General features: G+C 42.9%; 2 protein-coding genes across 3 annotated transcripts in view; one reads left to right on the top strand and one right to left on the bottom strand.

Moving 5' to 3' along the window:
• Positions 1-409: 409 nt before the first annotated feature.
• On the top strand, positions 410-5,555 carry slc2a9l1 (solute carrier family 2 member 9, like 1). Its single transcript, XM_046384572.1, has 12 exons — positions 410-460; positions 1,690-1,785; positions 1,955-2,115; positions 2,193-2,317; positions 2,392-2,521; positions 2,681-2,829; positions 3,527-3,714; positions 3,814-3,924; positions 4,176-4,277; positions 4,606-4,681; positions 4,772-4,899; positions 5,195-5,555. Exons 1-12 carry the CDS (start codon positions 437-439, stop codon positions 5,378-5,380), a joined length of 1,476 nt encoding a protein of 491 aa, XP_046240528.1. The 5' UTR covers positions 410-436; the 3' UTR covers positions 5,381-5,555.
• Positions 5,556-14,955: 9,400 nt separating this feature from the next.
• prickle2b (prickle homolog 2b) overlaps positions 14,956-22,235 on the bottom strand; it is a 77,733-nt gene continuing 70,453 nt past the window's right edge. For both annotated transcript variants that reach the window (XM_046384570.1, XM_046384571.1), the window contains 5 exons: positions 21,522-21,659; positions 19,405-19,608; positions 18,638-18,824; positions 16,707-17,591; positions 14,956-16,539 (listed from right to left, as the gene is read on the bottom strand). In XM_046384570.1, coding sequence (XP_046240526.1) covers positions 15,596-16,539; positions 16,707-17,591; positions 18,638-18,824; positions 19,405-19,608; positions 21,522-21,659 — 2,358 coding nt within the window. In that variant the 3' untranslated portion in view covers positions 14,956-15,595. The remainder of the gene's footprint in view (positions 16,540-16,706; positions 17,592-18,637; positions 18,825-19,404; positions 19,609-21,521; positions 21,660-22,235) is intronic.

Below are 22,235 nucleotides of genomic sequence, written 5' to 3'. Positions count from 1 at the left end.
AAGAGCGGCGGTTATTGTTTACTACCCTCTGCTGGACATAAGTGTGAACGACAACAAACTTTATGTTTCCTCAAGATATACTTAGTCTTGTTCATATTTATGGAGGAATATACGGAGGGATATAGATATATACTGTATATATATATATATGTATATACATATACATATTTATATATTTGTTGTTTGATTTCTAAGATCTTTCTGGGTCTGTTTCAGCATCTTGCAGCTGTGAGCAGCACCTCTTTATCAGGCCATTTACACTCATCTTAAATGCACATATAACTGTCACAGGGAAGTCAGGAATATGGGATGATTGCTGGTTACTATATTTCTAGTTAGACAGTCTGAAAAGTTAATGATAACCAGCCTGACTTGCTTAACAGAGTCCATGAAGTCTGCTCATATTCACTTTGAGGTCCATGCCTGAAAAGACAGAATGGAAACTTTGCTACACCAGCTGGTAGGCTGTTACTGAATTCTGCTGACTTTGTGTAATAGAAGACAATAATTCCTTTATTTACTTACATAAATATTCACAGGACAATTGAAGCAATAAGAAAAATATGTTTCCGCCAAAATTTTTAAATATTGCTATTTTTCCTGTTTATACTGTATGTTTCAGCTGTTGCAGTCTTTTGCTAGCAGGGAAAAGGGAAGAAAAACATGTTGTTTCAGATATAAAGGCTGTTTTTTAGTATGTCAGAGCTCAGTGACTCATCTTAACCACAGTTTTAGCTGAGTCATTCCACGTTATCCTTTCTGACTTACTTTTAAGTCTTGTCATTCAGCACGACACTCAACACATTTAGAACCGTGTAATCTGAGATGTAATGTAAGGAGACCAGTTGACCAGAGATTAAATCTCTTTGGATTCACTTTTGAGTTGAGCAGGCAATTATTTCATATTGTTACATCGTGTTGGTCATCGAGTTACAGTCTTGTGGTCCTTATTTTAGACGAGGCATTTGGTGTACTCTGTGCTTTTACGATTGCATTTCCTCATACAAGACCAAAACAGATTTCTTACATATTTCATTGATGGTGTTACTTTTCCACAAACATGTTTGCCTCATAAAAATACAACCCTTTCTTACAGAAGATATGGTATATGGTATAATATGGTAAACAGCTAATGTCTCACTTATAGATCAGGTAAAAAGTACATTTGTTCATCCTTAAAACACAGGACTGAGGTATGAAATACCTCTTGCATGTCTCGAAAAAGATATCTTGAAGTAGCATGCTTAGTGACAAAGTCTTCAGACGTTTCTCTAAAAGTTTACACCCACAAACCCAATAAGAAAAAGACCAGAGTTAAAGAAATGAATGAGGTTAAAATGACTTCTATTAAACCCACACTATATAGTCAAAAGTATCAGCACCACCTGACCATCACACCAACAGGTACTTTAATGACATTGCATTATAAACACATAGACAGCTTTGCAGCTTTAACATCTTCCACTCTACTGGGAAGGTTTTCCACAAGACTTTGAGTGTTTCTGTGAGAATTTGTGCACATTAATGCAGTAGAACAATAGTGAGGTCAGACACTGATGCTGGAACAAATGACGTCGAGGTCTTGTGCAACCCCTGAAAAACAGCCCCATAGAGACGCTTGTCTGGATACTTTTGTCTGTATAGCGTATATCTGCTGAGTCCTTCTCCATTCTTCATTCTGCTTCGTAGACTCATGGCAATGCTCTGCTCCTCATCTTTATTTTGGGAATTGGCGGAACCTTTCATTCTGGCTACCACCTTACTGGACTGAGTTCTCCCTCGCCGGTGAGATATGTCATCCATCACTTTTCATCCAGCTGTTTGTTGCTTCACTTCTCTGTCTTTGAAGTCTTTCACCAAATTTCCATCAGGGGTCACTGGCAGAGACAAGAGAGAGGGTGTGGTTGTCTATTTAATTGTGAGTCTTTTAAAAAATGTCTCGCTGTCACCGCAGTACATACAGCAGTTCATCAACAGCAGCTGGTATGACAGATATGGAGAGCCTCCACCTCCGCAGACTGTCACAATGATCTGGTCCCTTATCGTTTCCCTGTACGCTGTGGGGGGACTCTTCGGCGTCATTAGTGTCAAATTTGTCTCACGCATGCTGGGAAGGTCAGTAACAGAGATGTAATGCAGCGTTCAGTCCACCCGCCCAAAGAGACTCAAGGTGACATGTGTTCCTTCATCAGAAAAAAGACGGTGATCTTCAACAGCGTTATCGCCATTGTGGGAGCGGGAATCATGCTGACGAGTAAAAGTGCCAAATCATATGAAATGATTGTAGTGGCGAGGATCCTCTATGGCTTCACGGCAGGTAAGCAATGTTCTGCGACAAGCACAGCACGCACGATTTTACCTGAGTGACGAACATCTTCTCGTGACCTGCAGGTTTGGGACATAGCAGCCATTTAATGTACCTGGCAGAGATTTCACCCAGAAAACTCAGAGGCATAGTGACTCTGACCTCAGCCACCTTCATGTCTCTTGGCAAACTGTCAGGACAGTTTTTTGGACTGAGGTATGCATTCACACTCGGTGGAGGCGTGAGGAGACAAGCTGTTTTCATTCTTTTAGAGGATGAGAAAGCTCAGTGCGCACAAAGTGAGGAGTCATCTTTTGAAATATTAGGATGTGTTAATACAAAGCTTCACTCTTTTGTTTTTGTTTTTTTTTCCAGTGTGATCCTCGGTCGTGAGGAGCTGTGGAACGTCGTCCTCTGCGTCCCTGCATTCTTCTCAGTGGCTCAGATCATAGTGTTGCCTTTTCTTCCCGAGGCTCCCAGATACTTGTTCATAGAGAAAGGCGACGATAAGGCTTGCAAAAAAGGTTGGTGTGTTTCGCCATCATGCGTGACGCAGCACCCGACTGAAGAGCCTTTTAAAGTTTGAGTATAACTGTGCTCAAATGCGTCTGTAAGTGCTGAAGATCTTGGTTATCTTTGAAGTAAATGGATCTAAGGGATATTGTGGTATATAAACGTGTGTTTACTTCAAATAAATTATATGGACAAATGTACTGGGACACCTGACCATGACACAAACAGGGACTTTAATGACATTGCATTCGCATTCTTTTTCAAGATTTCAGAGTGTTTCTGTGGGAATTTTTGCCCATTTATGCGGTAGAGCATTTGTGAGGTCAGACACTGATGTTGGACCAGAAATACCTGACTTGCAATCTCTATTCCAGTTCATCCCAAAGGTGTTGGATGGGGTTGAGGTCAGGGCTCTGGTGTGGAAGAACTTGACTGGCCCACACAAACACACCCAACCAGCTTTATGGAGCTTTGCTTTGGCCTTCACCAAACTGCTGCCACAAAATTGGAGGCATAGCATTGTTCACAATGTCTTGGTATGCTGAAGCATTAAGATTTCCCTTCAGTGGAAGTAAGGGGCCGAGTCCAACCCCTGAAAAACAGCAAAGGAGCTGTGTCCTGATACTTTTGTCTATATAGCGTATTTTCTATAAGAGCAAAACAGCACATTTCTATTCTTGTGTCTGTACCTGGTGCTTCTCATCCCAGCTCTCCAGAGTCTGTGGGGCCAAGGTGACTACAAAGAGGAGATGGACGACATGTTGGCTGAGCAGGCAGCCGTCGAGGCAGCCCCACCGAAAAACCCCCTGCAGCTCCTGAGGGACAGGACTGTCCGATGGCAGCTCGTGACCGTGTTCATCATCTACTGCTGCAACCAGCTGTCAGGCATGTCTGTGGTGAGGATGAAAACGTCTTATTTCACGTTAATTTTAGAATCCAAACAACTGAAGATTAGAACCTTTTAAAAATCAAACAAATGCTTCTCTCCTTCCCAGGTCAGTATCTTCTCTTTTGACATCTTCCTTGAGGCAGGTATACCAAGAGAGAAGATCCGCTATGTCACTCTCGGTCTCGGAGTAACTGAAATCCTCACTTCCATCTCCTGTGTGAGTAACTGCCTCAGTCTGTGCCTGCTCCCTGTTCGTCTTATATCCCTCACCAGAAACCCACAGAGGTATTGTGCTTAAGCCAGCTGCCTTTGACGCCTTTTTTACTTTCATATCACAGCCATAGAGTTTGTAATGGTCTTCTATTAGCAAGTGTTAGCAAACAGTTTGACAGGAATGATTTCCTCACCATATGTTTAAATTCTACCATTGTTTCGACCGTGCTCCGTCCCTCCCTCTTTCTCTTTCAGGGTCTGCTGATTGAGCACACAGGGAGGAGGCTGCTGTTGTGGGGGGGTTATGGTCTCATGTCTGTCACCTGGGTGTTGGTCACCGTCACGCTCAACCTGAAGGTAAACCTGTCACCTGTGCGTTTTAAAGACAGACAGGCAGATTCAATGGAGGTGAATCGACCTGTCGTTTGTTGTGCTCCCATCACTAAAAAGTTACATTAAATAAACTTCACTGGAACCTTCTGCCAAAGTAAAAGTCCCTGCGAACAACACAAAAGAATTTGTGTAACAAAATATGCTTTTGCAATTAAATCAAATCTAAAATAAACATCTGTTCACATATATGCAAAATGTATTATTGCTGCAGGATACCACGGCAGCAGTTAAATTACTGTGTACAATATAAAATGTATTAATATTCATGTATAAAAAAATGGTCTTCATGCAGGACTCCAGCTACTGGGTTCCATACAGTGCCGCCAGTTTGATCATCCTCTTCATCATCTTCTTCGGCGGTGGACCTGGTATGTGCTTTACGGCATTACACACCGCGTTATGCTTCACATGGCAGAGATGTTTGTGTGTATAATCAAGTGAATCACCTGTGTGGTCAGGGGGAGTTACACCCACTCTCAGCAGTGAGCTCTTCATCCAGTCTGATCGACTGGCATCGTTGGTCCTCATTGGGATCCAGCGCTGGGTGCTGTTCGCTGTGCTGGGTCTGGTCTTTCCGTTCCTCATTGTGAGTAAAACAAACACAAAATAATATGAATGAAACACACACACACACACACAAAGCAACTGCACATCTTGCTGTTGAAGATGATCAGGATTTTCATTCCAGTGTGGATTATTTGTTGTGGCATATTTTGACACTCATAGCAATACTTTCTATTGATGATTATTAAGATTAATACAGAATTAATATCGTTTGATCTTCATTAGGTATTTTAATATCATTAGAAACTTTTATCTGTATGTACAGAGAGACACTCGAAGGTCAGTCTAAAGTCAACCCTCCATTTCCTCTGTCGCAGACTGCCCTCAACGCGTTCTGCTTTGCGCTGTTCGCCTGTGTGTGCCTGCTGGGTTGTCTTTTTACTTTCTTCTTCCTGCCTGAGACGAAAGGAAAGACCCTGCTGGAGATCTCAGAGGAGTTTAAAGCCATCACTGTCTGTGGGAAATCATTCTCAGAGAGAAAAATACTGGAGACCAAGTTATAAGGAAGACCTGAAGGAGTCGCAGCAGACTGTTGCTTCAGACTAACCAGGGGAATGATGAACGCGTTGTGTGTTTTAATCAACTGCAAAAGCGTCACTTTGTGAAAACTGTTTATCATACAGGGGAAAAACAACTGTAAAATAAATAAATAAAAAGCTTCAACAGGTGTTGTTATTTATGCGATTCATCCTCATTCTCCAGCAGAGTTGGATTTTTTTTTATTCACAACATCCTACATTTGCAGAAACCAGCTTTAACGTGTAGAACAGTAAAACAGCCTTACTTCTTCAACTTACTACTTTAACTTTGTAAACGCATGCTTACAAAGAGTGAGCATTACAAAGAGGAGGTTATGCCAAATGATTTATCTCTACTTTCACACGTCTATATAACACTTTACTCTATATTTAAATAAGTTATTTAAGGTTTTCAAAGGGCAAAGCCCCGTCTGTTAACACATCCCTCTGAATTCAGAAGGTGGGCAAAAGAGGACTTTCATTTTCTTTAATTGGGCAGTCAAAAGTCAACCACAACATCCATCCGTCAGGGTTGTGGGGGGCTGGAGCCTATCCCAGCTGACTACGGGCGAGAGGCAGGGTTCACCCTGGACTGGTCGCCAGTCAATTGCAGGGCTGACACACAAATACAGACAACCGCAGACACTCACACCTAGGGGCAATGTAGATAGATAGATACTTTATTGATCCTGAGGGAAATTCAATAGTAGCCAATTAACCTAATGTGAATGTTTTTGGGATTGTGGGAGGAAGCCGGAGTACCCGGAGAAAACCCACACAGGCACAGGGAGAACATGCAAACTCCACATAGAAGGGCCCAGACCGGGATTTAAACCTGGACCCTCTTGCTATGAGGCGACAGTGCTAACCACTGCACCACCGTTTGTAACACAAAATCAAGCTTTTCTATCACAAGATGTTTTATATCCATCTAAATTAAAGTACATTTAAGGGAAAATTCTTCATATCTGTGGCTTGGTACTCAGTATGACAGAAAATGCTCATGTTTTGAATGCAGAGTCGATGATACAGGTGATATAGTTGCATACAGTTGTACCCACTCAAAGGACTGAACTCCATTAAATAATATAATAATTATAGACCTTTACACTAACTTCATGGGCTGAATGCAATTACTGGACTGCATGTACTGTGCAGTATTGATGATAATTCATCACAACTACGTCGATGAATGATCTTCCTTTACCTTCTCTTAACCTTTTATTTATTCTTTACCTTTTAAGCACCAATAAGTGGCTGATTTATTTATTCTATACTTTATGTTGCACTGAAATTTCACTGTAGCAGCTGCTGTTTGAAGACAGTAAAGAAAGGGTGAATTGCTTCGATCAGCTCTACTTTCCGGTGCACCTCAAGCTGAGTTAAGTCTGAGTAGTTTCACTCAGTCATATCTTTGTAATTCTTATTTAAATTTGAAAAAAATAAATAAATAACTTAAAGAGCAGCCATAGATCACTGCACCCATACTGTCCTGCAGGTGACACACAAAAGAGCCCGATAAACCTGCACCTGCAGCTGCAATGCGTTTGTCACTAAGAGGTTAGTCGTTTCGTTGCTTAAGCTCTCAAGCAATAAATCATCTAATGCTACCTTTGGTCCCTTTGGGCTCTGCTGTCTGTCCTTTGACCACTGCAGGGAATGAAATGAATGGAAACTGTCTCACAAAGTCCCACAGTTCTGTTTCCTTTCCCATCCATCGTATCCCTCTCAGGGCCAGTGGGTTGAGCTCACAGGGATGCGGTGGCTCTTTTCTGGGAGACATCTTAGTAACCTTGGTGTTAATCACCGTCGGACTCACACTGAACCAGTAGCACAAGTGGAAAAGAGCCATAAAGCCAGCAAACTGATAGGGTAATGCCAAGTAAAGCTTATTATAATTTTAATCAGAAGTTTGCTCACATTAAGCATCATAAGCTAACATTAACACGGTAACAATAAAGCGCCCGAGTGTAGTAAACTGAACAACTTTACATTTTATAGGTCATTTGCAACAATAAAAACGTGTTACTCATTTTCTCAGAGTTATAATGTAGTCAGCATTTGTGCATGTATTATGCTGCTTCCTAACCGCCTCCTCTTTTCAGGACTTCAGGTGTTGTGTTCCCTGTATAGACTAATGCACCACATTGTTTCAGGACTTTGAACACCCAAGTCAGATTTGCTTACTGGACATTTTCTCCCTCTGGATGTTTTCTCCACTATCCCTGCACCTTCCTCTCATGTAGTCCCTGTTTAAATGACTATGATCTGTGGTCCCCTTCATCCCCAGCTGGCTCTTTGAGTAGTTCACTGACTATAATGACATGTATTTGAGATTTGATGGTCTTCCCTTCCTTATCACTTGACTGCAGCTGCTAGCGGCCTCAGGGTCTTAGCCGCTAAGCATACTCTGCCCACAGTCCAGCACTCTGAGGGTGGGAAGCGTGATTGGCACTGTCCCGGCTAGGCTGATCATCCTGCAACAATGTCCTGCTGCGTCTTGTTAACACTGGAGGAGGATTAACAGGAGGATTAATTAGAGAAACTATCGTGAAGGGTTTGCTTTTGCAGACCTGGTTAGCCCCAAAAATAATGGCAGTTAGAAAATTAAAGAAGAAAAGTTCAATTGATTTTGGTCCAATTTAAAGTGTGTCTAAGACAATCAGAGTTAGTTATAATTATTGTTCTTGAGCAGCACACTGAATAAGGATTAAGCAAAGTTTTCACTAATGTATGTAACAGGGGAATTAGAGGCTTTATTTTACAGCTGTAATGGCTCTGTTACATCAACAGATGGCGATGTTAATCCTCTGCTGAGTTGCACTAAACTGATCGAACATTCACAGAAGAACAGTAACTGTAGCCCACATGAAGGCAAATGAATTTAAATTTGCAGTCAGGATGTACCCGTGCTGTTATCTCATTTTATTTTGATATAAAGATGGTGAAAAAAGTTGATATAAACTCTGAGTAAATGATTGCATCTGCTGTCTGTAGTGGTTTATAACTTATATTTTAGCATTTTTTATGTTTTAACTTAAAATTGGTGGCCTTCACTTCGTTTACAGAATACTGACTTAACTGTCTTTCCATTAACCTTTGTGTCAGAATCTGTCCAGTGCTTTTAAGTTTTCTAACATTATTTAATATTTTATTAATATAATTAAATCATCTCTTTCAATCTGGTGTTTCCTAGCAGAGAGCAAAATCCTCCTCCAGTGGTGAACCCATGCGCAGCAAAGAAAAGGTGAAATGTAGGCCGCTCTTCTTCTTCTTCTTCGTCGTCGTCTCTCCGCCTGGCAACACTGAGCTCACCAGTGAAGCTGCAAATCAGAGAGGAGTGAACACAGTTGGATGTATTACAGATAAAATGAGTCACTGTTTTGTAAGTCTCAAGTTTTTAGATTGGTACACTTGGATGATTTCTGAACATGCAATAACTGTGCTGACTTCCTCTGTGAATAGGCCTACACATGCTGTTCTGTGAAAGCCATGTGAAAATGATTAGCAGCCGAAACAACGCGAGTTAGTGCACAGGATGCACAAAAATTCCACCTCATTAGATTGTCCATTGTGTCTTAAGATTATCTGCTTTGTGTAAGTGGGAGAGGGTGAGCAGCAGATGTCAGGGGAATTAGCAGGCAACACTGACGGTGGTAATGGCCCCAGTGAAGGACGGTTTCACTACGTCTCTGCCAGCCAAAACCTTTATTGAAGTTACACATGAAAAACATTTCATAGAGCTGTTCTATAGACATGGCTACAATGCAACTGTGGCCATGTTACTGTGTGGGCGCCCATCGCTTACATGTTTGATGCCAGCCTCGGCAGTCTCACCTCACAGGCGTCCGGAGGGCAGAGTCGCGTTGCTGGGTAAAATACCTGGTCTGACTGCCTGTTACATGAAGCGTTTAGATGAAGCCAGCAGTGTTTCAAATTCGTAGTCTGAAAGGGGCTGTCCCTGCACTGGAACTGTTTGGGTTTGGTTACATTTGGTTTCACTATACACCATTGTTCACTTTTGTTTAATTTAGGTTCTCTCTTTTCTTCTTTAGTTGGTTTAAGTAAACTGTTTTGGTTGCAACTCCTGTGTGGTCTTCCCCCTTCTTGTTCTGCAAATAGCTGGACTGTGACAAACACCCAGCCACAGTCTGATAAAAGGCGACCCCTGCTCTGTCAAAATGGGTGCTAGCATGGGAATGAGACTCGGTCAGCTAAGTTATAATCATGTACAGGTAGGATACAAAAAGCAGGTTCCAGAAATCTGTTCAACATGAGACGTGAGGGCAGCAAACAAGCCTTGAGGAGCTGCTCTGTCAGGATTGCAACAGAAGGAAAGTGACAAAAGCTATCTGTTAATAGTGCAGCCAAAGAAGCCATGAGCTGACAGGATTCATCTTATAGAATACAAGAAGGATCTTTTATCTTTATAACCTTTTCTTGCACAGCAGAACCACTGTAGAAGATATACTCATCCTAAAATATTGAATGAAATATTTGCTAATTAACCATTAAACCTTCTCAAATCAACATTTACAGATATTTCATCCATAACATTTTCCTTCAAACACTCGCAATCTATTACAGCGACGAATGAAAATGTTTTAAGAGAAAAAGTCCCATTTGCCTTTTTATAAATCACAGTGTAATGATAAGTTGTAGGTCTTGGAAAGTCTTGGAAAAACGCGTCACTGTAAAGTCAACATCACAGTCCCTCTCTGCCTCATTTGCAGCTGGAAGAGGCAATCGGTCCATCCATCACCCGTGCAGACAGACAGAGAAAGGAGGGAGTGGAGAAAGTGAAGAGAGGGGGAAAAAAAGGCAGGAAGTAAGTGAAAAGATACAACAGTCCCACTGACACAAAGGTGAATGGTGTCCTGCATTAAGTGTTGCTATCGGTGGTGATTTCGTACAGGTGGCACACAGATGGGACACCTACCGGGACCCGAGCTTGTTAATGAGTCACAGCGAGGAGGGGTGAAGCAGGCTCATATCATGAACCAGACGGAGCCCTCTGGCAGCGCAACATCGAGGTTCCCAGCATGCCATTCTCCAGTATGGCGAGGTGCCCCTCGGGCTGTTGGAGCTGAGGATTAACCCAAACCTGGCAGGGCTTTGCTGTGCGCCACGTGTCAGACTGAGCAAACACTGGAAATGAATTATTATCTTCTCTCGCTGTGGCTGAAAGACAAAAATCAGGTCTAATGAGGGCCCCCATTGACTTATTATAAGCTCTAATTAATGGCACGGTGTGTGTGTGTGTGTGTGTGTGTGTGATGATTATTTACAGCTATTAATTGCTTTTAAAAAACTTTGCAAAAACTCAAAGTCGAGTCTACTGAAACAGGGACTAGTTTTAATGGTGAAGCTGAGTCAGATATCAAGTGTTGACCGGTCACAGTGGAAACCAGTGGAAGGTCAAAGGTCATGCTTAAGTGGGTGTGAATGCATTCTGAGATTAGCGGGTTTAGTCAGGGTCTATAAGTCTGATACTGTGCTTGACTGCTTTACTATCATTCGCTGTCCTTTTTTTCTCTCGCATACAAATGGAAGTTGCTTGATTGTAAACAGCAGGGAGCTTGTTGGAGATGATCACATTTTGGTAGAGAAGAGAAGAGAAGAGAAGAGAAGTAAATGGCAGATGGACACAAAGGTTACTGTCACACAGCATTAACACATCCACGTCAGGAGGAGTGAGCCACTCAGGCAGGTCAGTTTGACTAAATCACTAAGCAGAGGGGATTCTGTGAGTGGGCTATCGGAGTGGGCTATCGGGGAGGTGAAATTCCCTGCTGCTTTCTATGTGGATTACGGGCCTTATTCAGGGACTGTCCCGGACATATCCGGATGTAGCGTCGGGAGTGCGGGGATTTGTGGGCGAGAGACTCCATGCTATATGTAACCTCGTCACAGTCTGGTTATTGTATCTAAATGTCAGATTGTAGTTTAGTGTGATTTCTGTATTTGTGCATCTGCTGACAGTCTGGTGCAGTCTTGCCCTGGTAATTGAACACACATGATGAGGCTGAAGCAGGGGAGACTCCTGGTGAGGCCTCAGTCACGCATCTCCTATTCACCAGTGTGTGTGTGTGTGTGTGTGTGTGAGGAGAGCGAGTTTGTGTGTACATGCATGCCTATGAAAGCAAGCTGGTTGTGTGTGCGATAACACAGCATGGCATTCTTCATTTATAAATAATTGAATCAGGCTATTTTAGTTTGCTCAGAGCGCAGCTGTAATTTGCAGCCGCTCTGCTCTTAAGGACCGGTAATTATGGCTTTTAGAGTCTCCCAAAACAACTCAAACCGCTTCAACTCATGACAGCTGTGCATCTGGGCTTTGACACACACATAAATACAGGCACTAACATATGTGTGGCTGTTAATTAAGCTGGTACATTTTCCAACCGAAGTGGATTTCTATACACAAATACCACACACACGAGGAGCATTTGTGTTTGGTAAATTTCTGAACGAATGCTAGTTTTTTAATCTATTCTCTGACAAACATTAACTGACTGGACTGTGCCTGGTTAGCTACAGAGGATAGAGCACAGAGGTTATCTACAGTGGCTCCAATGAGAAGACATGGCAGAGAAGAAAGGTGAAGCCAAGAAGAATATTTTCGCATCTTACTGACTTGAGCTTAACGTTTATTTTGACCAAACCAGAGGTGACTGTGGAAAGACAAACCAAGGTGAGCTCTGTTCCGTTATATATATATATATATTAATATATTTTATGATGAGTTAACAATTAAGTTTGTCTTAGTTCAGAGAAAGAGAGAAACTTGTATTTTCTGTTTAGTAAGGCAAAGAGGTATGAGAATATTTCTTTCTTTGATATTATGCGTTTTGCTTACTTATTAGATTAACTGATGAGCGACCTTCTGAAACTTTGCGAATTTGCCACTTGCATGCGTCTCCTGGCTGAGACTATTTTTTGAACATTTTAAACTAAAATTCTGGCCTCAAGATTATTATTTTTTTTCAAGGTGTTCAGTGAAATGGTGGCATCTGGTTTTACTAACTTACTAACAAAATGGCAATCGCACATAATCTGTATTTAAGGAGTTTTTAAAGAAGGAGTTTGATGAGCAGAAAGATTAGATTAGATCATGATTTTTTTTGTCCTGGTGTTCTGATGATTGTATGCATTTCAAGCTATTGTACCACCCATAAACATAAAGGTTTGTTCCAACCTTACAGGACCTTAAAGGACCGCTGTCTGCTCATCCAATGGAAACGCACACCACAGCGTTAAGGAAAGGATGGCTGTCGGTTCTCCAGACACTCTGTCACACCTTAAAAAACAAAAGTGCAGTTAAGTGTAATTCAATGGACGATTCTCATGGATGTTGAACACAATTAGCTAAGATTCCTCAATTGTAATATAACAAGCTGCAGTACAGTGCGGTCACATGAAAACGGCCTAAAATAAAGATTCAAGAAAATGAATTAAAATGAACCTGTATTAAATAACACTGGACTGTGTTTCCATGCAACAGTTGTTTTGTCCTGTTCAAAACGCTGCTCAGAGAAGAGAAAAGCAGGAATTAGGCTTTTCAAATAAGTGGGTTCAGACGTTAAATGTCCTGAGTGCTGTGGTATTTTGGGGGCTCATTGTATTTTGATTTATTGTACTTGATGAATATAAAATAGGCCTATTCCTGAAACAAGAAGTACAGGTTTGTAATGTTCTCCTCCAAAAGATCATATCACACATCCACAAATAGTGGATTAACACATGCTGGAAAGAAACACGTCACTAATTTGGGACTCCTTCAACAGAAAAGTGGCTTTGTCATCACTGGTGGTCATGTGATCAGAAAATAATAAAATCTCCTCTCACTGACAATAATTTCAACCGTGTCAGTAGACTGTAAACGCTACATGTGTCCAGGCAACCCAACCACTCGTGGATCTAATTTACTGGCAGTCGGATCTTGGCTGACAGCACGACTGTCACAACTTGAACCATCCACGCAACTCGAGGATTATCTCCCCACCATCCGCTACCTTGAATATGGCATGACCTGTGAAGCATATGGCTGCAATCTGTGCCCCCCCCTCACTGTATGGCCTCCATTTGCTTTTAATTAAACACATGGAGACACTCCACACTTGGGTAAAGACCTGGCCGTGATTGTTAAAGAAACACACCAATATGAGCTAAGTCACTGGTGATGTCAGGGAAGTTCGTGTGTCAAGGACCATATCACCCACATTACTGAGGACAGCAGTGTGTGTGTGTGTTCTCTCGTATGTCTCATTACACTTGTAGGCAGTGATTGCAGTGACATAAAATCAAACTTGCAGCTGATGTGATTAACAGTCCGCCGCTGTATTTGGAAGCGGGGGAAATCCACATTTACCAAGCCGGCCATCAGCAGTTTGGCATAATGCGTCTCACATGTTTATGCAGCTGGTTTTGTCGTATCATGGCTGACTAAATGAAGACGCCTTTCCACCCTGTCTGGGAATTATCCGAGCGTCCCAGAGTAAACATGAAAACTGGAGCACACGCCTTGGAAGCTAAGGTTAGGTGAAGTAAACACACTAATTTGCCAATCATGTCAACAGCTTTAGTGTTTCGACGGCTTTAATCAAGAGACTGGCATTCACACACCTTCTTCCAAACATATGTGTGTGTGTGTGTGTGTGTGTGTGTGTGTGGATTATGGGGGCTGCAGCAGTAATCCTCAGACCACATGGACGTCAGAGGCAATCCAATTTACAGTATGACACCGCTTAACACTTACAGATCCAAGCTGTTATACTGTCCATACATGCCAATGTTGAAAAAAAAAAACAGGTTGACTTCTTCAGGATTTGATTTGTTTCTTAAAAGTAAGACTAAGAGAGGCAACAGCCACAATGGCAGCCAAATGATCATGTCGGCATCACATGATCTCAGTGACAATGCTATAACCTGCTGATGATTAACGGCTTCAGCATCTGATTTCAGCTTGTTAGCATGCTAACACTTGCCAGTTAGCTGTAAAAGTACAGCTGAGGCCGATGGGAATGTCACTAGTTTTGCACGTATTTGGTTGTAAACCAAAGCGCTAGACAAATTGTAACAGGATGAAGACACTAAATTAAAAAGGCAGGGGATTTCCAAGAATATTACAGTTCAATGACAGGGAATGACTGAAACCTCAAATAGTGGTTGAGGTTTTTCAGTCTGAGCTGGAACCATAAACTGACACTGCCAGAATATTAGCATGTGTTAAAAAAAAAAAAAAATCAACTTACACAAAGCATCACCACACTTCAATTACTGAATCCCTAGACCTGGGTCAGCATTTTCTAACTTGTGGAGGCTGATGCAATGCACCAGAACTTCAGTGGCATCTGTTTCCAGGACAATAGAGCTTTGTGTATTTGCATGTCAGGACACCCAGTGGAGGGTGACTCTCTAATCAACCCCAACACCACATTGGCATTCATTTATGCATTAAACAGATGGAGAAGGTGACTGGTAGTCACTGTTACGCAACACTTGCGCACACACGTTTGCCATTCTCTGGAGAGAAACACCAGCTGTCAATCAAAGCACTCACTGAAATACTCCTTTATTCCAAATGCAGGACCAAAGTCAGCCAAATAAAACATGCATAAGTTGTTTTTTGCCATTTTCTATCTCTACATTATAGATATTTAATACATAAATGATTCTATCCATACAAAATATAAAAATATGTGAGGCCTCATTTACAACCATATTTACACATACTTCCTTAACTTAAGTGAAATTATTAATTCATTTGTCTATGTACACACTATGAACTAAATACAATAGTACAGTATATCCTATATCTAAATCACATTGCATGAAAAAGCTAAACCGAACCAAACCGTCTACCTTGCACAGTTATTTTCTGCGTGGAAATTAATTTCTGAAAAAAATTGCACATCAGCTTTCGACAAACATTGTGACTTGATAAACTGTGCGTTTTAACCGTTAGCCTTAATACTCAGGAGATATTCCGAAACATTAAAATGAACAAACATGCAAACACTGTTGCTTTTTTCACTGTTCACCGACTAATTAATCACTGACTTTCTATTACATGATATTCAACACTCAACAATACTGAATAAATGGACTGTGAGTTTCATTTATTTTCTGTTCCAGATGGATGATGTTAGTGTACACAAGCTGGACGAAACGTCATTTACTGTGCCAAGTGTCAGGATGTTAGGAGATAATGCAGTTCTTGCTTTTTCTGCGTTTGCGGGTGTGTAGCTGCCCACTACGGTTGGGTCCTCCTATCCCTGTGCTGCTGTACTTATGGACAAGCTCCTGGTTGCTGAGGTAGCGCAGCTGGATTGGTCTAGGGATTGGCTCACCCAGAAAGTAACCTTCATCCTCTGATTCAGAGGATGATGAGCAGGTGGAGCACCAGTCATCGTCATCATAATCGCCCCAGGAGTACTGGTTCAAGCCAGTGCGTCGACTAGCCCCAGGGTTCTGAAGTGTCAGGTCTGAAGTGGTCCTGGGGCATTGCCTGAAGAGTTGGGGCTGATATCTTCCCCCTCCTCCTCCTACTCCAAACTGGTCCCTGGTGCTCCTTGGTGGAGGGAAACGGTCGTAATCCTCATGGAAACGCAGTTGTGGTCTTTCCTGAGGTCTCGTCCTCCGATCTGCCACCAGGTGGAGAGCGTTTTCTGAACGAGACCGACGGGATCTCCGGGAACGATGGTGGTGGTGCCGGCGCCTTTGAGGAGTCTCCTCTGGAGCATCGATGCGGACACTTGCTCCCCTTCCACCTCCTCCACCAGTGACACCACCTACCCTACGCTCACTAATGGGTGGCAGGCGGGCAGCATTGGCGCTGCTCACCAAACTCACTCTATCCTCTTCCTGGAAGGTGAAGCCAGGTGGTAAATGAGTCATACTCAGGCCAGGAGGTTCACAGTACTGCACCTGGTATTGGGAAGACCTGGGAGGATCCATCTCCATGTAGGGTTGACTGGCAGTGAGGCTGTGAATGGACTCAGAGCTACGAAACTGCACTGAGGAATTGAGAGTGCCCATGTTACTTTTCTCAGACACGTTCATTCCAGAGTCTTTGCTCAGGTCTGGCATGGAGAAACGAGAAAGGTGCTCCTGACGCTTTCCTCCTCCATCGGCCGAGTGGCCTGTAGGGAAATAAGAGTAGAATTCAGGCACTTTTGTCAAGCTGAATTTCAAGTTGAGAAGTATGTGATCAACAGCACTTGAATTATTGCACTACAAACACACAACTTCCCTGTGCCTGCTGTGCTAACATGGTGCCAAGCAGCAATTTTATTAGTATCACACCCACCTGTAGCATTTGACAGGGCCAGGGACTCCATGGATCCTCTTGGGGTCTGTTCTAGAGGGGTCAGTTGCTCAGTGAAGTTAAGTGCATTGATGGGGTTTCTGCTTCTTGCCACCTGGTTTGCTGCTGGAGGCCCCGCATCCCTTTCTCTCTGAAAACCATGCAAACTGATTGAGCGCTTGTCAGAGAAGCCATTGTGGTGCTGAGCACAATGGGACACCTCTGTGAAACTCTTCTGGGTCCTCAGTTTGGGTGGATAGTACTCCTCTGGAGCTGGCTGTTGGAACCACGTCTCATTGAAAGAGTGGCCCTTCATAGCAGAGATCGGTGGTCTCTTCAAACCTCCATTCTCCTTGATCCTGTGGTCCTGCTGTTGATTGTTTTGTCCAGAGCAGTTGGGGTTATAGGCATTTCTGACATTGCACTGGCTGAGGAGCTGTAGTGGAGTGGGATGGTTGATGGTTGGATCCGTTTGAGATTCATAATTATATTCAGCATCTGCGTGCTCTTGGCTCTGCCAGGCAGGGGGCTCACGAGTCAAACTGGGCGTTTGACTTGAGAGACTCAGAAGATCCATTTGTAAAGACAGTGGATCCACTTCCCCTGAAAATCTCTCAGTCTGCACCCCACCCCCTCCACCTCCACTCTTTCCTGTCTTGGAGCTGCGTCTGGACTCTCTGGTAGAACGAGCGCTTTGAAAGGCCGAATCAGACGAGTCTGAGCCATTGGGCTCCTCCCCCAAACTGCACGAGCGTGAGCAGAATATCTGGCCCTGTTTGGGCAAGAAAGGTCGACCCAGCAGAGAGCGTTTACAGCGTGCGCAGCAAAAGCAGCCCTCTGTGGCATGCCAGTGCTGCCCATCGTATGTCATCTGGCCCTGGTCAATGCCTGCAGGAAAAATAAACAACACATGAATCTACAGGGTTTATATAAGTGACACTGTGCAAATGCGCAATTAAATACAACAGCACTATGTCTTTATCAAAGAGCTTGAAATTAAAACCCTTAATGTCTTTATTAAAAATGCTGTTTCATGTGATAAGAGTAGCATATTACAGAGCTGTTTGTTGAGTGAGAAAACAGAACTGGAGGCTTTAACTCAACTGCTCTTGGGGGAAAACTTATTATGGAGCTTGCCTAGCTTTGAATAAACACACTGCATTTTGAGTATGCTTGCAGTTGTTGCAGGGGGAAAGAAAACCAACTATTTGCTAATGGCTGCCATCTGGTTCTAGCATGTTTTCTGATGGTTTCAATTTATAATCAGTTGTGTTTTGGGCCAAATATTTTTCTGTATCCTGTCTGACAAATAATTACAGAGCAAATTTGTTGAGAGGTATGTGCCAGAATCACACCTGGGCGTCCTGTTGGGGGAGAGGCACACATACATACACACATGTATGCACAGGAAGAGTTTTAACAGGAAGTGGCACGGGGCCAAAAGGGACTTAATATGAAGGTTTCCTGATGGAAAATACCCTGGTTTTCTCTCAGTTGCTGACACCACAGGTTGTGAAGTGTTTAAATTTGTATTTAACTGACTCTTGATGCATGCATGTGTTGAAAAGTCACTTGATACAGTCGTGCCTTTGCCTCAGGTTGGTTTTCAAATTGTATGATATATATACTGTACATATGTCTGTGCTCTGTGGAGGCTTTACTCTAAGTGGCTCTCTTCTAAGTGCCCTTGGATGACATAATTCAGTGATAAACTGCTAAAATCGGGGCACGTTTTTTTTTTACTTCTTTCTCTTCTGTGACACTTGCTATGAAAATTAGGTCACTCTTTCACCCCCTTCAAAAAACTTAACGTTCCTCCCTGTATCCTGCATTGCTATATATTGTTTTTCTTTGGGTGATTCTTTACATGACCTGCTGGTGAATAATGCTGTTTGTATTAACAGTGATAGATGCCAGGTGGTGGTGCAGCATACCAATATGTTCCCCACAGGAGTCACAGTACTCTGCATAGAGGGACTCGAAGCAGGAGCAGCAGTAGGGTCGTCCCTCCTTCATGATGTAGCGCTGGCCCCCCAGCACAGTCTCGCACTCGAAACAGCAGAAGTGCTTCATGTGCCAGTGACGGCCCTCTGCCTCAGTGCACTCATCCGCAAGGATGATCTAAGACAGATTTAAAAAGAGTATCGTTTATCACAGGTCCTCAGAAGTTAAACCTCGGCTGGGTTATTAGTGCTCGCTGAATGACAGGAGAAAGACTCGGCTTGCCCTCCTACTCCCTCCATACCCTCCCGCACCACTTTCTCCTCTGCAGCTTTGTACTCTTAGATCATCCTTTTTGTCAGGTAGGAGGCTAATGTGTGTGGGGACTTGGTGAAATCTAGATGGAGCATTTACTTTTAATTACACTGCTGTTAAAACACCAGGGTGCTTTTTCAGTACTAACAGTGTCCTTGTACAGAGAGACAGAGTAAGTCAGCCTTAATAGCTGTGAGATCAGGACATTGAGAGGTGACCCCCATTAGAAAAACCTTTGCATGCTTCAAACTGTGACACTGTGTGCTGGGAAGCCTGTGACCACCATATGACAGTAGTATGTTAGGTATGTAGGAATGCATACGTGCAAAATTTGAGCATGCAAAAACTTAATAAACAGCACTACTGACAAGGTCTCACAATATAGGCACAGTATGTTCAAATAAGTGTGCAGGCATGTGTGTGCATGTGTGTGATGTGCATCTACCTCATCACAGGCGGTGCATCGTGGCTTCAGCCTCTCCGCGTGGTGCCGGCCGCAGTACATCTTCCCGTCCTGGTAGAAGTAAATGAGGTCCACAAGGAGCTCATTGCAGATGCTGCACACAAAGCAGGCTGGATGCCAACACACACCGTGACCTGCTCGTGACGCAAATACGGCAATGTCCCCACCATTTATCTGGCCTCCGCACTAAACATATTTGGGAGAAGAAGGAGATTTTTTTGAGAAAACGGCCGCAGCCACACAATATGTCTGATACTTTGACCCAGGTTAGGCTGATACCCAGGCCCAATTCTGTTCGGTTTTTGGGAGGTCAAGTTGTGATCTGTACTCCTGGTCCCTCTTTCCCACTGTTTCCTGTCTGCCTCTCACACGGTCAATGCCCAATAAAGGCAAAATGCCAAAAACAACACTAACATTCTTTAAGTTTATAACATTATATTTTCACTATTTCATTATGACATAAATATGAGAGAAGAACAGTAGTGTATGGTATCATTATCTCATTATTGTGAATTAACTCCTGTTAAAACAAGTTGTTGGCTCAGGACATAAGGAACTAAGGGATGACACTAACAAGCTACCTGTTATCGAGACGGCACTACAATTATGCTATTTTATCCAAAAGAAAGAACAGAATGATGAAATAGTGAAACAGAAGATGATATCTGCGAATAATTTATTTGCTTAATCTGACTTTGTGATCAATCAGTTTATCCTGTTGATTAGAAAGTGTGAAAAATGCCTTCATGCCTTTATGATGCCTTTATATCTACTGCTCGAGTTTGTGTCTTCAGATGGCTTGTTTTGACCAACAGTCCAAATCTCAAAAGATATTCAGGTCACCATCACATATCACATGAGACAGAGGAAAGCTGTGCATCCTTACAAATGACAGGCTGGAAATTGGGAATGTTTTAACGACCTATTGATTAATCAATCAGTGATTTCAGCTCTACAGCAGGTCACGACTGAAGAATTCCAAGAGTTGTCCATTTTCCCAGATGCTCGTATGCCGATGTCATGGGATCTTTAATAAGGTTTCATCTAGGGTATCTGTCTGTGTCTTTAGCACAATTTTGCATTACAACCGGACTAAACTGAGAATGTGTGTTTACATGAGTGACTGGGAGGTCAAGCACAGACGCTGGGAGAAAGCTGAGAGAAAGGATGCTGGTGGAACAAGAAATAAAAAACTGAGTGATGTATGGGAGGATAAAAAAGGTGAGTGAGATGGACAAGGAGGTGTAAAGGTTGAGATGTTGGACTGATTATGGATGGAGTGTTGAGAAGCCAGGGAGGAGGGTCAGGTAGGCAGAGGAGATTTAGAGGGGTGGGAAGATGCACACGATGGGAGGGTTACAATCAGGTTATCTAACTGGGACAAAGCTGACGAGGAGGCCAATGGGGGTGGGGAATTCAATCAATACACAATCTCCCAGCAGTCAGCTCCTTCGTGTATGTGTGTTTGTGCAGGCATCTGCTGAGCAAATAAGTAACACAAGCTGTAAAGCAGCTATACACCTGAGGCACCACCACAACAGAGTTGTGCCTTTTTGTTTGTTGTGCACAAAGTCACGGCCAGCGGATGCTGAATTGTGTGAGTTTGTTGTTAAAAGAAAACTCTCTGACACTCATGAGGCTACTGTAACAATACATTCAGTCTGTATATGGCAGAGGAAAAAAAACTGAGACACAAGATAAACACACATACGCCACCTCAAGGTCTTCATCAGATCAGCTCTGTGAGGTGAGATTGACAAGGTCACAGCGCTGTTATAGCGACTGGTGCGTCTCTGCCCTTTATATGTCGGCATGAAGCACCTCTCGTACATCATAACAAAGACCTGAAATGCCAGCAGGCTGCTCAGGATGTCTGTCACACGATTCGTTGCTTTCATTCCACTGACCACATGACGCAGCACCTTTGAACTCGTCTCACTTAATTCACTCTTGTCACAGGACACAAGAAATGGCATTTAAAAGTGAAATGATGGATCGCTTTCAGATCATCATTGATCTCCTCTTGTCTCGTGACTGCCGGGGAAATTATTCTTTTTAAAAATACAGGTCTTTTGCTTTGTCTTTTTTTTGTCAGCTACCTGTTCGCAGATCGCCCCCGTCATCGTCACAGGGAAGGGCCGGACGTTGCCGCGGCCCAGGTTCTCCCGCTTGCGCTGGTTACTGAAGAGCTTCAGTTCTCGCTTCTCCTCATCATCCAGACTGTTGCAGTAGCGTACCTGTAGACACACATCAGCATACATTTGTAACGATCTGTGACGCAGACACAGACAGTTGAAGACTTAAATTGGGTTTCCCCAGTTGGATGAACAATCAACCAATCAAGGCTAAGTAGGTGGGATGAAGAAGCTCCATAGTTAGCAAGCTACCGGCTATATTTATGAAAAATAGTGGCAGAAAAATGGTCACAAAAAGCAGCAAGTGTGGATGAGATTGACACAACTGTAGTTGTAAGTTGACATGCAGACAAATTTTTTTATTAGGGATTCGTTGAGGCATTTTGGCTTCATTGCCATACTGAAAATAAACGGGCAGACAAAACATCCCCCTCTCAAACAGAAACTGATTGACGGCATGACGTTACTGAATGAAATGAAACAAGACGGCACCACAGTGTAATTATCAGGTTAGTATAGTGCCAGTGTTCTTAGTGATATTACCATTTGTTTATGACAGTCATACTAATGTGTCCAGACTAATTTGGGATAATGATTTATTGATTTGAAGGTAAAGTAGGCAGCTACCCATAAACACCTCACTATTTAATCTGCAGCCATTAAGAGGACAGACTGCCC

This window comes from Scatophagus argus, chromosome 3, assembly GCF_020382885.2.
Source record: "Scatophagus argus isolate fScaArg1 chromosome 3, fScaArg1.pri, whole genome shotgun sequence".
Taxonomy (NCBI): domain Eukaryota; kingdom Metazoa; phylum Chordata; class Actinopteri; family Scatophagidae; genus Scatophagus; species Scatophagus argus.
Note: the sequence above shows the minus strand (reverse complement) of the source record. Positions and strands in the feature narration are given on the sequence as shown.